The sequence below is a fragment of the Lepus europaeus genome, chromosome 2 (assembly GCF_033115175.1).
Source record: "Lepus europaeus isolate LE1 chromosome 2, mLepTim1.pri, whole genome shotgun sequence".
NCBI classification, from domain to species: Eukaryota; Metazoa; Chordata; class Mammalia; order Lagomorpha; family Leporidae; genus Lepus; species Lepus europaeus.
Window position 1 is genome coordinate 143,612,378 of NC_084828.1, and position 15,470 is coordinate 143,627,847.

Here is a 15,470-nt window from a genome sequence, read left to right on the forward strand (position 1 = left end):
CCCAAAATGTGAGGTGTCCTTTGCAATGCCACGCTAATGAATACTCAGCTATGATGTTTTCCTAAGAGACCCAAGGTAGTGAGCATGCAAACCTGGAAATCTAGTGTGTACTCCTGCTAAAGGCTTGGGTAGGCAATGGCCTACGTCAGTCCTGACGCTGGTGGTGGGAGCAGAGGCGTAGCGATTTCCAGCCTCCAAGCCACCCCACGCATTGCAATCTCACACTTCTGGAATGATGCCCTGGCTGTGCCCCTCTTCCTACAGCCACTGCTATAAATGTTATCCCCAAAACTTCCCGAAAGACTACCCTTGAGGGAACCTTTTCTTTTTTCTCAGAAACTAATCAAACATCCATAGTTACTTAGAAAAAGTTGACATGGCTATGAGGGAAACAATAGGGATTGAGCTCCAACTATGTAACAGGCACAGGGTTATTCTTACATGCATTATGCAATGCTGTGCAGGATACCCTCTGTGCAACCCAGTCCACAATGTATGCAAAAAGTGGTCCCTTTGGGAAACTCTAAGGACACCATATCCTGTGGGCATCCTTCTAACGTGTTTGCAAGTGAAAGGTTCTACGGTAAAGAACAACCCATTTAACATTTATTTAACTCAGTCTATTCCAAAGTACGTCACATATCCCAGTGGGTGAGGGATGAAATGATATTAGAAAGTGCAGAAGTTGTTGATTTTAATAGTTATATATGTTTATTTTAATGTTTGTTAGAAAAAGAAAATAAGAGGACACACTGCACATTTTTGTTCATCTACTCATTCCATGGATGTTCTCTGAGGCCCCACCGTGAGCCAAGCAGTATTGTAGATGCTGAGGCTATCCCAGTCAATAAAATTGGGTTGCTGCTCTTATAAATTTATATTTTATTAGGGAGAGACAAAAATTCAAATACACAGATATAGACTGTTTGACAGTAAAAGAATCTCGAACAGGGGCCGGCACTGTGACGCAGCAGGTTAACACCCTGGTCTGCAGCACCAGCATCCCATATGGGTGCCAGTTTGAGACCCGGCTGCTCCACTTCTGATCCAGCTCTCTGCTATGGCCTGGGAAAGCAGAAGAAGATAGCCCAATTCCTTGGGCCCCTGCACCTGCGAGGGAGACCAGAAGAAGCTCCTGGCTCCTGGCTCCTAGCTCCAGCCGTTGCAGCCAATTGGGGAGTGAACCATCGGATAGAAGACCTCACTCTCTCTCTCTGCCTCTCCTCTCTCTGTGTAACTCTGACTTTCAAATAAATAAATAAATAAATAAATCTTAAAAGAAAGAAAGAAAGAGAGAGAGAGCGAGTGAACTCTCTGCGAACAGCAGAGTTGGGCAGTGGTACAGAAACCACAGGGTGGGGGGATGCCAGTGTGCTTGGCTTGTGGGGAAGGACCCCCTGGGTATAATGACATCTGAGCTGAGCCCTGGAGGAGGTGAGATATTCCCGCAGGAAGAGCACTATAGGCCAGGAGAACACCAAATACCACGTCCCTGCTTGGTAACAGGTAGCAAGCATCCCGGGGAAGCAGACGAGCCCCCTGGAGAATGGTGCATCTTAAAAACTGGAATATAACTCATATAATATTCACGAAGATTTATTTTCAAACCATCTGAGAGGCAGAGCAAAGAGAGAGACAGAGTATAACAGAGAAAGGAGAAGTTTTTCATCTGCTGGTTTACTCCCCAGATGCTCTCAAAAGATGGGCCTGGGCCTGGCCAAAGCCCAGGAGCCAGGAACTCAGTGTGGGTCTCCCACATGGATGACAGGGACCCAGCTACTTGAGCTAAAGCCTGCTGCCTTGCAGGAGGTACATTAGTGGGAAGCTGGAATTGGGAGCAGAGCTGACACTCAAACCCAGGCACTCGTATATGAGACACTGGTTTCTTAACCTCTAGACCAAATACCACAGAAACCTGTATTTTTTTTTTTTTTAAAAATCTCAATTTCTTTTCTTTTTAAAAAATTATTTATTTATTTGAAAGGCAGAGTTATATATATATATTGAGAAAGATCCTCCATCTGATGGTTCACTCCCAAAATGGCTGCAACAGCCAGGGCTAGGTCAGACCAAAGCCAGGAGCCAAGAGCTTCTTACGGTTCTCCCATGTAGGGGCCCAAGGACTTGGGACATCTTCTACTGCTTTCCCAGGTGCATTATCCAGGAGTTGATTGGAAGTGGAACAGCTGGGACTTGAACCAGTTTCCCTAGGGGATGCCAGCGTCACAGACATTGGCTTTACCCACCATGCCAAAACTCTGGCCCCCATCCTGTATTTTTTTTAAAAGATTTATTTATTTATTTGAAAGGTATGATTACAGAGAAGCATAGGCAGAGACAGAGAGAGAGATCGATCTTCCATCTGCTGGTTCAATCCCCAAATGGCTGCAATGGCCAGAGCTGGGCTGATCCAAAGCCAGGAGCCAGGAGCTTCCTCCAGGCCTCCCATGTGGGTACAGTAGCCCAAGCACTTGAGCCATCTTCCATCATTTTCCCAGGCCATAACAGAGAGCTGGATTGGAAGCAGAGCAGCCATGTCTTGAACTGGTGCCCATATGGGATGCTGGCACTGCAGGTGGCAGCTTTATGCACTGCACCACAGCGCCGGCCCTCTGTATTTTTTAAATACAATGATTTGGTTCTGCTTCTGGCCAAGATGGAGTAACAAGGACCAGGTTTAACCTCTCACCTGAAACAACCACAAAGCACATAAAATATATGAAAAAAGCCACCAAACAGCAGGCAACGAAGGGCAGAGATCCCTGGCTCTGGGATACAGATGAGGCATGGTACTGGTGAATGCTTGGTTGGTGCCCGAGAGAGTTCCCAGGCTACCCCACTGGAAGGGAAACCCAGGGAGAAAAGAAAACTCATTTTACACTAACAAAGGGAGCAACTTGTCAAAAGGATTTGTCAGTCCTAAACGCTGGTGCACTCAATAACAGAGTGTTAAAATGCATGCAGCCAAAGCTGGTGGAAGCGAAAGGAAAAAAATAGGCACGTCCATGACTCTACTCTGAAACCCAACAGTCCTCTCCCAGCGACTGACAGCACAAGCAGGCAGAACACCAGGAAGGATACAGAAGGCTTAGCAACACCATCAACCAACTGGATCCCACGGACATCCACGGAACACTCCACCCAACAGCGGACGACATGCACTTGTCACGTGCACATGCAAGTTTACCAACACGTTCCGGGCCTCAGTGAGTGTCCCGGAATTTGAGAACCTATACTGTAGGTTCTCTGACACAACAGGATGAAGACAGAGACCAAGAACAGAAAGATCTCTGGAAAATTCCCAACTACTTGAAAAATAAACAGAAATATACTTCTAAATAACCCAAGGGTCAAAAAAAATCAAAAGGGAAATTAGAAAGCATTTTGCACTACATGAAAATGAACACAACATATTAAAATTTGTAGGGTGCACCCAACGGGGCAGCAGGGAAATTTACAGCACCGACTGAGTATCTCAGAAGAGGACAGATGTCTCAAGTTCGTGACAGCAGCTTCCACTAAAATAAATCAGAACAAGAAGAGGAGATTAAACCTGAAGTAAGCAGACAAAACGAAATAATGAAGGTGGGAATGAAAACCAATGGAACCAAGTAAGAAAAATTAGAGGACCCAAAAGTTGGTTCTTTGAGAAAACCAATGAAATTGATAAACCTCTAACCAGCCTCATCAGAGAAAAAGAAAAAAGCAAAAATTGCCAATATCAGAAAAGGGGGAGATACTATCAGATTCCATAGATATTATCCTACAGATTCCACAGAATAAGAGGGGCCGGTGCCATGGCATAGCGGGTAAAGCCACCGCCTGCAGTGTCAGCATCCCATATGGGCACTGGTTCAAGTCCCAGCTGCTCTACTTCCGATCCAGCTCTCTGCTATGGCCTGGGAAGGCAGTAGGAGATGGCCCAAGTCCTTGGGCCCCTGCACCCGCGTGGGAGACCTGGAGGAAGCTCCTGGCTCCTGGCTTTGGATCGGCGCAGCTCCGGCCATTGTGGCTAATTGGGGAGTGAATCAGTGGATGGAAGACCTCTCTCTCTCTCTCTCTCTCTCTCTCTCTCTCTTTCTGCCTCTCCTTCTTTCTCTTTGTAACTCTGACTTTCAAATAAATAAATAAATCTTAAAAAAAATAAGAGAATATTATTTTTAAGACTTATTTATTTCTTTGAAAGGCAGAGTCACAGAGAGGCAGAGGCAGAGAGAAAGGTCTTTCATCCACTGGTTCACTCCCAAGATAGCAAGGAGCTACATCAGAAGTGGAGCAGCCAGGACTCGAACCGGCACCCACATGGGATGCCAGCACTGCAGGCGGTGGCTTCACCCACTACGCCACAGCGCTGGCCCCAATAAGAGAATACTATTAACAACTTTATGTCAATAAATTTGGTAAATTTGTAAATTTGATGAACTGAACATATTTTTGAAAGATGCAAACTTCCAAAGATCACTGAAGAATAAAGAGATAACCTGAATGGCCCTGTATCTATTTAGAACTTTAATTTGTGGTTAAAAGGGGCCAGCACTGTGGTTCAGCAGGTTAAAGCCTCAGCCTGCAGCACCAGCATCCCATATAGGCACTGGTTCAAGTCCTGGATGCTCCATTTCTGATCCAGCTCTCTGCTATGGCCTGGGAAAGCAGTGGAAGATGGCCCAAGTCCTTGGGCCCCTGCACTCATGTGGGAGACCCAGAAAAAGCTCCTGGCCCCTGGCTTCAGATCAGCTCAGCTCCTGCCGTTGTAGCCATTTGAGCTACGACCTCTCTCTCTCTGTAATTTTTTCAAATAAATAAATAAAAAAAAACTTGTGGTTAAAAATCTCCCTACATAGATATTTCCAGGCCAATATGTTTTGATTGGTGAGTTATACCAAACACTTAAAGAAGGAGTAATACCAAATTAACTCTAATTCTTTGAGGAAATATAGGAAAAGAGGGTACTTCCCAACTCATTCTATGAGGTCTGCATTACTCTATGGCCGAAATAAGACAAACACATGACAAGACGATATCCCTCAAGAAGACAGATGTAACAATTCTAAACAAAATTTCAGGAAATCAAAGCCAACAACATATTAAAGGATAATATAGCATGACCCAAGTAAGGCTTATTTGAGGGGTGCCAAGTTCGTTTAACATTAGAAAAAAATCAGTGTAACCTACCATATTAACAAACTAAAAAAGAAAAACCCCATGATTATCTCCGTAGATACAGAAAAAGGATTTGATGAGATCCAACATCCACTTTTGATCAAAACTCTCAGTGAACCAGGAACAATCAGGAACTTTCTGGATGTGATAAAGGACATCTGTTAGAAACCTACAGGGGCAGGTGTGGTGGTGCAACAGGCTAAGCTGCCATCTGGGATGCCCACATGCCCCATCAGAATTTCTGGTTCAAGTCCCAGCCTCTCCACTTCCCACCTAGCTTCCTGCTAATGTGCATAGCCTGGGAGGCAGCAGGTGGCACTCACACAGTTGAGTCCCTGTCATGCAAACATGGGAGACCCAGATGGCTTCAGCCCAGCCCAGCCCAGCCCAGCCCAGCCCCAGCTGCTTCGGGCATCTGGGGAATGAACCAGTGGATGGAAGCTGTCTGTCGCTCTGTGTCTCTCCCTCTCTCTCTGTAACTCTGCCGTTCAAATATATAAATTAACTTCAAAAAATTCCTGCAGCAAGCAACATACTTAATGCTGAAAGACTGAATACTTCCCCTTCGAGATCAAGAACAAGACAAGAACATCTGTTCTCACCGCCTCTGTTTGACAGTGTACTGAAGGCTCCAGTCAGTGAAGTAAGGCAAGAAACTAAAATAAAAGCCATCGACATTGCAAAGGAAGAAGTAAACCATCATTACTTGCAGATGTGATTGTCTATGCAGAAAACCCAGTGGAACTACAAAAAAAAAAACCATGAGAACTAGTGAGTTTAGCAAGGTATCAGGTTACAAGATTGACATACATAAATCTATCCTAAGGTTGGTCATTTGGCCTAATGCTTAAGACACCTGCCTTGTGGTAAAGACACCAGCCCATGTTGCACTGCTGGGGTTCAACGCCTGCCCCTGGCTCCCGACTCCAGCTTCCTTGAGATGGCAGGTGATGGCTCAGGTAACTGGGTTCCTGCTGCCCACCTGGGAGGTCAGGATTGAGTTCCAAGCTCCTGGATTTGGTGTCAGCTCAGCCTAGCGGTTGAGGCATTTGAGGAGTAAACCAGTGGACGGCGGATCTCTGTGTTTGTTTCTCTGCCTCTCAAATAAAGAGAAAATTTTAAAAATCTACTGCATTTATATTCTCACAGACTAATATCAAACTGCTGAAAACCAGAATTAAGAAAAACAAATGGGAGTGCGGCGGGGGCCAGCCGTGTGCGGCGGAAGCGGAGCCGAGTGCGGCGGGGGCCAGCCGTGTGCGGCGGAAGCGGAGCCGAGTGCGGCGGGGGCCAGCCGTGTGCGGCGGAAGCGGAGCCGAGTGCGGCGGGGGCCAGCCGTGTGCGGCGGAAGCGGAGCCGAGTGCGGCGGGGGCCAGCCGTGTGCGGCGGAAGCGGAGCCGAGTGCGGCGGGGGCCAGCCGTGTGCGGCGGAAGCGGAGCCGAGTGCGGCGGGGGCCAGCCGTGTGCGGCGGAAGCGGAGCCGAGTGCGGCGGGGGCCAGCCGTGTGCGGCGGAAGCGGAGCCGAGTGCGGCGGGGGCCAGCCGTGTGCGGCGGAAGCGGAGCCGAGTGCGGCGGGGGCCAGCCGTGTGCGGCGGAAGCGGAGCCGAGTGCGGCGGGGGCCAGCCGTGTGCGGCGGAAGCGGAGCCGAGTGCGGCGGGGGCCAGCCGTGTGCGGCGGAAGCGGAGCCGAGTGCGGCGGGGGCCAGCCGTGTGCGGCGGAAGCGGAGCCGAGTGCGGCGGGGGCCAGCCGTGTGCGGCGGAAGCGGAGCCGAGTGCGGCGGGGGCCAGCCGTGTGCGGCGGAAGCGGAGCCGAGTGCGGCGGGGGCCAGCCGTGTGCGGCGGAAGCGGAGCCGAGTGCGGCGGGGGCCAGCCGTGTGCGGCGGAAGCGGAGCCGAGTGCGGCGGGGGCCAGCCGTGTGCGGCGGAAGCGGAGCCGAGTGCGGCGGGGGCCAGCCGTGTGCGGCGGAAGCGGAGCCGAGTGCGGCGGGGGCCAGCCGTGTGCGGCGGGAGCCGAGTGCGGCGGGAGCCGAGTGCGGCGGGAGCCGAGTGCGGCGGGAGCCGAGTGCGGCGGGAGCCGAGTGCGGCGGGAGCCGAGTGACAGAATCTCACCAGCGCGGGAACCAACGGAGGAGGGTAAGACCTCAGAAACCCAAGACATTGAGGGGGGAGGGAAACAGAGGCCTCACCCTTCACTCAACAAGCAAAACAAAGAGCACTGCGATCTTACATATCTAAAGTGCAGCCAAACTCAATAACTTTAGCAAAACTGGAGAACACATTGAGGGCTGAATAAACTCTTGGTGTGGTCCCAGAGGTAGATCAAACGAATACTCACAGAGGCCAGATTTCAACTACCCTCAACTCCACTCCCAACTGAGTCAAAAAAAAAAAAAAAAAAAAAACCATAAATTATCTCCAACATGCCAAACAATAAACATAGAAGCCGAGGTAACAAAAGCAAGGAAGACACTATGACGCCCCCAAAGGAGAAAGACACGCAAAAGCAAGATTATGAAGATGAAGAGATAGAGGAAATGCAAGAAGCAGATCTCAAAAAAGTGATAGGAACATTAAGAAATTCTCAAAAACAAATTCTTGAACTACAGAAATCCTTAATGGACAAGATAGAAAATCTCTCCCGTGAAAATGAAATATTAAGGAGAAATCAAAATGAAATGAAAAAACTAGTAGAACATAAAATTGAGATACTGACAAAAAACCTCAATGAAATGAAGAACTCAATGGATCAAATGGCAAACACACTAGAGAGCCTTAAAAACAGAATGGGTGAAGCAGAAGAGAGAATATCGGAATTAGAAGACAGAGAACAGGAAAGGAAACAGGCAAATCAAAGAAAAGAAGAAGAAATCAGAAATCTAAAAAACACTGTCAGGAATCTACAGGATACTATTAAAAAACCCAACATTCGGGTTCTAGGAGTTCCTGAAGGCATGGAAAGGGAGAAAGGATTAGAAGGCCTTTTTAGTGAGATACTAGCAGAAAATTTCCCAGGTTTGGAGAAAGACAGAGGCATCCTAGTACAGGAAGCTCATAGAACCCCTAATAAACATGACCAAAAGAGAACCTCACCACGTCACGTCATAATCAAATTCACCACAGTGAAACACAAAGAAAAGATCCTAAAATGTGCAAGAGAGAAACGCCAGATTACTCTCAGAGGATCTCCAATTAGACTTACAGCTGACTTCTCATCAGAAACCCTACAAGCCAGGAGAGAATGGCAAGATATAGCCCAGGTACTAAGAGAGAAAAACTGCCAGCCCAGAATATTATATCCTGCAAAGCTCTCATTTGTGAATGAAGGTGAAATAAAGACCTTTCACAGCAAACAGAAACTGAAAGAATTTGTCGCCACTCGTCCAGCCCTGCAAAAGATGCTTAAAGATGTATTACATACAGAAACACAGAAACACAGTAGCCAATATGAAGGAAGGTAAAGGAAGGAAACCTCACAACAAAAGAACACAGGAATCTCAAACCAGATATCAGAAAATATCTTTGGTAAATGGCAGGGCAAAGTTACTCCTTCTCAATAGTAACATTGAATGTTAATGGCTTGAACTGTCCAGTTAAAAGACACCGATTGGCGGATTGGGTTAAGGAACAAAACCCATCTTTTTGCTGCTTACAAGAAACTCATCTTTCCAACAATGATCCATACAGACTGAAAGTGAAAGGCTGGAAGAAGATATACCATGCCAACAGAAATGAAAAAAGAGCAGGTGTAGCCATCTTAATATCGGACAACATAAACTTTACCATAAAAACTGTCAGGAGAGACAAAGAGGGACACTATTTAATGATTAAGGGATCCATTCAACAGGAAGATATAACAATTATCAATGTATATGCACCGAATCACAGGGCACCAGCTTATTTAAAAGACTTGTTAAGGGACTTAAAGGGAGACTTAGACCCCAATACAATAGTACTGGGGGACTTCAATACTCCACTCTCAGAGATAGACAGATCATCAGGACAGAAGATCAACAAGGAGACAGCAGATTTAAATGACACTATAGCTCAAATGGATCTAACAGATATCTACAGAACATTTCATCCTACATCTAAGGACTTTACATTCTTCTCAGCAGTATATGGAACCTTCTCTAGGATTGACCACATACTAGGCCATAAAGCAAGTCTCAGCAAATTCAAAAGAATTAGAATCATACCATGCAGCTTCTCAGACCACAAAGGAATCAAATTGGAAATTAGCAACTCGGGAATCCCCAGAGCACGTGCAAACACATGGAGATTGAACAACATGCTCCTGAATGAACAATGGGTCATAGAAGAAATTAAAAGAGAAATCAAAAATTTTCTGGAAGTAAATGAGGATAACAACACAACATACCAAAACCTATGGGATACAACAAAAGCAGTGTTAAGAGGAAAGTTTATATCAATAGGTGCCTACATCAAGAAATTGGAGAGGCACCAAATAGAAGAGCTTTCAAGTCATCTCAAGGATCTAGAAAATCTGCAGCAAACCAAACCCAAACCCAGTAGAAGAAGGGAAATAATTAAAATCAAAGAAGAAATCAACAAGATTGAATCCAAAAAAACATTACAAAAAATCAGCCAAACGAGGAGCTGGTTTTTTGAAAAAATAAACAAAATTGACACCCCATTGGCCCAACTCACTAAAAAAAGAAGAGAAAAGACCCAAATCAATAGGATCAGAGATGAAAAAGGAAACATAACAACAGACACAACAGAAATAAAAAGAATCATCAGAAATTACTACAAGGACTTGTATGCCAGCAAACAGGGAAATCTATCAGAAATGGACAGATTCTTGGACACATACAACCTACCTAAATTGAGCCAGGAAGACATAGGAAACCTAAACAGACCCATAACTGACACAGAAATAGAAACAGTAATAAAGGCCCTCCCAACAAAGAAAAGCCCAGGACCAGATGGATTCACCGCTGAGTTCTACCAGACATTTAGAGAAGAACTAACTCCAATGCTTCTCAAACTATTCAGAGCAATCGAAAAAGAAGGAATTCTCCCAAATTCTTTCTATGAAGCCAGCATCACCTTAATTCCTAAGCCGGAAAAAGATGCAGCATTGAAAGAGAATTACAGACCAATATCCCTGATGAACATAGATGCAAAAATCCTCAATAAAATTCTGGCCAATAGAATGCAACAACACATCAGAAAGATCATCCACCCAGACCAAGTGGGATTTATCCCTGGTATGCAAGGATGGTTCAACGTCCGCAAAACAATCAACGTAATACACCACATTAACAGACTGCAGAAGAAAAACCATATGATTCTCTCAATAGACGCAGAGAAAGCATTTGATAAAATACAACACCCTTTCATGATGAAAACTCTAAGCAAACTGGGTATGGAAGGAACATTCCTCAATACAATCAAAGCAATATATGAAAAACCCACGGCCAACATCCTATTGAATGGGGAAAAGTTGGAAGCATTTCCGCTGAGATCTGGTACCAGACAGGGATGCCCACTCTCACCACTGCTATTCAATATAGTTCTGGAAGTTTTAGCTAGAGCTATTAGGCAAGAAAAAGAAATTAAAGGGATACAAATCGGGAAGGAAGAAGTCAAACTATCCCTCTTTGCAGATGATATGATTCTTTATTTAGGGGACCCAAAGAACTCTACTAAGAGACTATTGGAACTCATCGAAGAGTTTGGCAAAGTAGCAGGATATAAAATCAATCCACAAAAATCAACAGCCTTTGTATACACAGGCAATGCCAAGGCTGAGGAAGAACTTCTAAAATCAATCCCATTCACAATAGCCACAAAAACAATCAAATACCTTGGAATAAACTTAACCAAGGACGTTAAAGAACTCTATGATGAAAACTACAAAACCTTAAAGAAAGAAATAGAAGAGGATACCAAAAAATGGAGAAATCTTCCATGCTCATGGATTGGAAGAATCAATATCATCAAAATGTCTATTCTCCCAAAAGCAATTTATACATTCAATGCAATACCAATCAAGATACCGAAGACATTCTTCTCAGATCTGGAAAAAATGATACTGAAATTCATATGGAGACACAGAAGACCTCGAATAGCCAAAGCAATCTTGTACAACAAAAACAAAGCCGGAGGCATCACAATACCTGATTTTAGGACATACTACAGGGCAGTTGTTATCAAAACAGCATGGTACTGGTACAGAAACAGATGGATAGACCAATGGAACAGAATAGAAACACCAGAAATCAATCCAAACATCTACAGCCAACTTATATTTGATCAAAGATCCAAAACTAATCCCTGGAATAAGGACAGTCTATTCAATAAATGGTGCTGGGAAAACTGGATTTCCATATGCAGAAGCTTAAAGCAAGACCCATACCTTTCACCTTACACAAAAATTCACTCAACGTGGATTAAAGACTTAAATCTACGACCCGAAACCATCAAATTATTAGAGAGCATTGGAGAAACCCTGCAAGATATAGGTACAGGCAAAGACTTTTTGGAAAAGACCCCAGGAGCACAGGCAGTCAAAACCAAAATTAACATTTGGGATTGCATCAAATTGAGAAGTTTCTGTACTTCGAAAGAAATAATCAGGAAAGTGAAGAGGCAACCGACAGAATGGGAGAAAATATTTGCAAACTATACTACAGATAAAGGGTTGATAACCAGAATCTACAAAGAAATTAAGAAATTCCACAACAACAGAACAAACAACCCACTGAAGAGATGGGCCAAGGACCTCAATAGACACTTTTCAAAAGAAGAAATCCAAATGGCCAACAGACACATGAAAAAATGTTCAAGATCACTAGCAATCAGAGAAATGCAAATCAAAACCACAATGAGGTTTCACCTCACCCCGGTGAGAATGGCTCACATCCAGAAATCTACCAACAATAGATGCTGGAGAGGATGTGGGGAAAAAGGGACACTAACCCACTGTTGGTGGGAATGCAAACTGGTTAAGCCATTATGGAAGTCAGTCTGGAGATTCCTCAGAAACCTGAACATAACCCTACCATACAACCCAGCCATCCCACTCCTTGGAATTTACCCAAAGGAAATTAATTTGGCTAATGAAAAAGCCATCTGCACATTAATGTTTATTGCAGCTCAATTCACAATAGCTAAGACCTGGAACCAACCCAAATGCCCATCAACAGTAGACTGGATAAAGAAATTATGGGACATGTACTCCATAGAATACTATACAGCAGTAAGGAACAATGAAACCCAGTCATTTGAAACAAGATGGAGGGATCTGGAAAACATCATGCTGAGTGAATTAAGCCAGTCCCAAAGAGACAAATATCATTTCTTTTCCCTGATCGGCGACAACTAACTGAGCACCAAAGGGGAAACCTACGGAAATGAAATGGACACTATAAGAAACAATGACCTGATCAGCTTAGGTCCTGACTCTAGATATAGAATGTAATACTTTATCCTTATACTTTGCGTTTCTGTGTGGGCACAAACTGATGAGCTCTTTACTAATGATATACTGAAGTGATCCTCTATATATAAAGAGAATTGGAAATGAAAAAAAAAATAATAATAACAACCTGGTATTGAAGGGGAAATGGCATAGAAAGTTAATTAATTTGAAAAAAAAAAATCATGTGGGTTCTCTGTCTTTAATGTGCTGTACATTGCTATTTGATGCTATAATTAGTAATCCAATGGTAGTTTTTTTCACTTTGTAGTGCTATATGGGCAAAATGTTGAAAACTTTACCTAATATATACTAAGCTGATCTTCTGTATACAAAGAGAATTGAAAATGAATCCTTACATGAATGGAAGGGGAGAGGGAGCGGGAGAGGGGAGGGTTGCGGGCGGGAGGGAATTTACGGGAGGGGGGAAGCCATTGTAACCCATAAGCTGTACTTTGGAAATTTATATTCATTAAATAAAAGTTAAAAAAAAAAAAAATAAAAAAAAAAAAAATAAAAGCAAAAAAAAAAAAAAAAAAAAAAAAAAAAAAAAAAAAAAAAAAGAAAAACAAATGGAAGAAAACATTTACAGTGGCATCAATACAGATGTAGGTAAAAAAAATCTGACAAAAAATATAAAAGGCCTACGCTCTTAGGACTACAAAACAAGCTGATGAGAAAATTAAAGACTTGAGCTGATGGCAAAGACACCATATTCACAGGTTAGAAGGCTCAACATTGTGAAGATGTCAATTCTCTTCAAGCTAATCCATAGATTCAATATAATTCCAAGCAAAGTCTCGAATTCCAGAATTGAACTGAATCTAAAATCCAGGTAGAAATACCCAGGATCCAGACAAGTCAAAACAACTGAAAAATAATAAAGTTGGATATCTGATACGACCCAATTTCAAGACTTACTATAAAGTTACAGCTATCAACACAGTGTGGTATTAAGTCAGACAAGTGAATCAAAGGAACAGAATGTGTGGACAGCTGATGTTAGCAAAAGTACAATTCAGAGGGGAAAGGGGTAATCCACTCAACAAACAGTGCTGGAGTAACTGCACAGAAAAGTGAACTGTGCTCCGTATCTCACACCAGATACAAAAATTAATTGAGGTTGGTCATAAAACTAAATATAAAACCCAGAACCATGTAACTTCTAGAAAAAGAACATGAAAAACCTTTGTGACCCCAGGTTAGGCAAAGATTTCTTAATTCCAAAAGCACGATCCCTAAAAGTCCAAGCCGATGGACTGCATTCATCAAATGCAAAACTTTGGTCTTTGAGGGACACTGTTAAGAGAATGAAACACAAGCCACAGCGGGGAGAATATATCTGCAAATCCCATCCCCGACAGAGGACTCGCATCTTGGTGGTGGTTCGCAAAGCTCCCTTCCTAGACCCACACTCTGTGATTGACAGGTCTTTGTTTAAGAGACAGACTCGGGCAGCGTAAGGTCACAGCCAGTGAGAGTCTAGGGTGGTGGCTCTCCAGCTCCAGCACGGCCTGGAGGGTGTGGCGAAACACAGACTGCTGGACCTCACCCTCAGAATTTCTGAATCAGCCTGGGCCCTGAGCAAATCCGTGTTTCTGCTAGGCTTCCTGGTGCTGCTGATGCTGCAGGCTGGGCAACCACACTCTGAGACGTACTAATCTAGACCCACTTAGACTTAACTAGAAACCCAACGTCAGAGCCAAGATTCCTTCCCCGCTGCAGGACAATTACTAAGTAAACTATGCTCAAGAAATCATTTGTTTCTCTTCGCTTTGTTGTTGTTGTTGTTAGCTAGAGACAGCTGTAACGGTTAATCAGAGCTTCTGATCAGCAAGAAATAACAAACATGACCTCAGTGAGCTGGCACGATTCTAGGCTGCCTCTGTGTTGAATGTGCATTTTGGTTCCCACAAAGCTTTCAGGCCCTCTACAAAGGCAACCATACAAGGGCTACTACCAACCATCCCGTAACAGAGGCACGGAGGGAGTCGTCCTCCCACCCACCCAAGCCTGCCAAATTTCCCGCACGCAGGCTTGCCCGCCGGGTCTCACCGTCCAGGATGGCCCACTGATTGTCAATCTCCGTGTGCTTCAGGTAGGAGTCTTCAATGGTGGGGTCATAGTCAGGCACGAAGATCTTCTGGAAGAACTGGATGGTGAGGGCGCTCTTGCCCACACCTCCATCCCCCACGACCACCAGCTTGTACGTGGGGAGGTTATCACTGGGGACGGCGCTGGTCGCCATGCTTCTGGTGGGTCACACCTGGGGAGGCAAAGCACGTGCAGTGAGGTGCGGGGAAAACAGTCACGGGGTTTCCTCCTTTCTTTTAGAAATTAATTTTTTTTTTACTTGGAAGTCAGAGAGAGACAGAGACAGATATACAGGGATCTTCTATCCACTGGTCACTCCCCCAAATGCCTGCAATACCCAGGGCTGAGCCAGGAGCCAGGAACTCAAGTCAGGTCTCCTATGTGAGCAGCAGGGATTCGGCCATCATGTGTGCACTAGCAGGAAGCTGGAATCAGAAGCAGAGCCAGGCACTCCTTTCTGGGATGCAAGAGTTCAAGCAACATCTCTGCACCAAACACCCTTCCCCTCCTCCCTTCTTAAAGTAATCAATACTCCCAATGACAGAAAAGTTTGAAAATAAAGACATGCAAAAGAAAATAAGAGTATTATCATTGGTCCTATCATCCAGACACAATTAGTGTAAAAATGATATATTCAATAATAATTTTAAAAATATTTATTTATATATTTGAAATGCAGAGTCAGAGAGAGAGAGAATTGTTCATCTGCTGGTTCACTTCTCAAATGCCAGCAACAGTAAGGGTTGGGCTGAGTCAGGCCAAAGCCAGGAACCAG

At 44.5% G+C, this 15,470-nt stretch overlaps 1 protein-coding gene across 2 annotated transcripts in view; it reads right to left on the minus strand.

The window, feature by feature from the left end:
* The window catches only part of MRAS (muscle RAS oncogene homolog), a 56,029-nt gene that overhangs the window by 19,714 nt on the left and 20,845 nt on the right, over positions 1 to 15,470 (minus strand). For both annotated transcript variants that reach the window (XM_062214178.1, XM_062214169.1), the window contains exon 2: positions 14,657 to 14,867. In XM_062214178.1, coding sequence (XP_062070162.1) covers positions 14,657 to 14,849 — 193 coding nt within the window. In that variant the 5' untranslated portion in view covers positions 14,850 to 14,867. The remainder of the gene's footprint in view (positions 1 to 14,656; positions 14,868 to 15,470) is intronic.